This window comes from Antrostomus carolinensis, unplaced genomic scaffold (assembly GCF_000700745.2).
Source record: "Antrostomus carolinensis isolate BGI_N321 unplaced genomic scaffold, ASM70074v2 scaffold28855, whole genome shotgun sequence".
NCBI classification, from domain to species: Eukaryota; Metazoa; Chordata; class Aves; order Caprimulgiformes; family Caprimulgidae; genus Antrostomus; species Antrostomus carolinensis.
Genome location: NW_010317503.1, coordinates 662 through 2,422, shown reverse-complemented (window position 1 = coordinate 2,422; position 1,761 = coordinate 662). Strand labels below are relative to the sequence as shown.

Genomic DNA, 1,761 nt, shown 5'->3' with positions numbered 1-1,761 from the left:
GGAAGCCCTGGCCCCCCTCTCCTCCTGCGCCTCCGAGATGCAGCACAAGTGGCCGCACACCCCAGTGGAGTGCACCGAGCTGGACCTCCAGAAATTCTCCACTCAGGCAGAGTTTGTGGGTAGCGAGCGGCTGGGGGTTTTGAGCCGGGCGGCACAGAGGATCCCGGCAGAGAGTGGTGGCCTGGGGTGGGAGGGGACCCAAGGCCCACCCTCTGCCTTCCCGAATCCCACTGCCGAGAGTGGGGAGCAGCCGGTAAGTTCCTCCTCTTACCAGACACCCAGGGCTCGGGCACAGGGTGCTGGGCTCACCAGTGGGTTAGGGTTGTAGACAAAGGTTCACTAATACCTGGGACTGACTGGTAACTACTGACAATAATTTGCCAGATGTTTAGTGATGTGTCACTCAACAGGCCATCAGCTGTGCAGATGTGACCTGCTGGGGAGGTTTCAAACACCCAAAAGATCAGAGTCAGTTTACTGAATGTATAAGCACATCTTTAACTGATGTGCTCTCAAGTGGTCCTTGTCCTCCTGCTCTCCAGAGAGCTGACCTGGCAGCGGGGGGAGCTGGTTCCTCCTCCCTTGCTGGTGAGCTCCTAACAAACCCAGTGACTAACACCATTGAGGCTCAGAAAATGTCTGGCAGAGAGATGTGTTTCACAGCTTTGCTCCAGGTGACCGTTTATGGAAGCGGTTTGCTGGGAGGCCCTGGAGCATCCTGAGGAGGTTGTTGGCTCTGTGAGGTGCTAGTGCTGGAAGGAGAAGCCATTCCTCTGAGCCTCTGGGATGGCCCTGGGAGCAGTGACAGGCATTGCTGGTCTCACCGGACTGCCGCCAATCTTGGGGTCTTTGTCTTGCCAGGTGGATGATGCCCGGAGCCTTGTGACTCAGATCAGCAGCACAGCAAAGGGTAAGTGTCTTTCCAGCCTCATCTTTGTTCTACAAATACTGGAGCAGTGCAGAGAGGTAGATTCTTGGAAGGGATTCTCCTCCAGAAGCCCACTGTGGCTATAGGGAGATGCCCATCATCACCGGGAGTTATGTGAATTTCATGGCCTTTGGTGCTGGTTCACAGGGTAGATTTTCTGTGGTACTGCCTTGAATGGTCTGTGGGCGGGTGGCGGATGGACACCCAGTTGTCACCAGCATCCTTGGGACTGAGCAAGCTCCATGTTGCTGAGCTTTGAAAGTGGTGTTAGAGGAGATGCCTGCCCTGGCAGGGTGGGGCTTCACCTGCTCAGCAGGGACAGGGCTGGACTCTGGCTGTTCTGTTTATCCTTATCCTGGCTGGGTAGGTTGGTTTCTAACCCCACTTTGCTGTGTTGCTGCCCCCAGGTCTCCCGGTAGCGGAGCTGCCCCATTCCTTGGTGCAGTCACTTGCCTTCTTGTTGGACCCTTCCTTGAATGGTGTGAAGAATTTCAGCCACGTGGCGCTGGAGCTGGGGGTTGCGCCCCAGTTGCTGGGACGGATATCTGGATTTGAGCAGCTCGTCGCTCACTTCACCTACTCTGGAGAGGCCGTCACCGTCCCGCTCCTGGCCCAAGCTCTGCAGCGGCTCCAGCGGTTCGATGCTTTGCTCCTGCTCTGCGACCGCTTCGCACTCAACCAAGCTCCGGGCCGCCAGCACTAGAGAGGACAGGGAAGGGACGGAGGAGGCTCCAGGTGCTGTGTGTACTGGTACAGGAGAGGATCCGGTACCCTGCACTCACAGACCTCTGGTGTGCACGTAGGGAGCACGTGGAGATGGTCTTTGCATGGCG

At 57.2% G+C, this 1,761-nt stretch overlaps 1 protein-coding gene across 1 annotated transcript in view; it reads left to right on the top strand.

Annotated features, from left to right (window-relative positions):
• Positions 1-1,631, top strand: part of LOC104525449 (tumor necrosis factor receptor superfamily member 27) — a 5,278-nt gene extending 3,647 nt beyond the window's left edge. The window contains exons 7-9 of the mRNA XM_029085118.1: positions 6-253; positions 862-910; positions 1,336-1,631. Coding sequence (XP_028940951.1) covers positions 6-253; positions 862-910; positions 1,336-1,631 — 593 coding nt within the window. The remainder of the gene's footprint in view (positions 1-5; positions 254-861; positions 911-1,335) is intronic.
• The last annotated feature ends 130 nt before the right edge of the window (positions 1,632-1,761 follow it).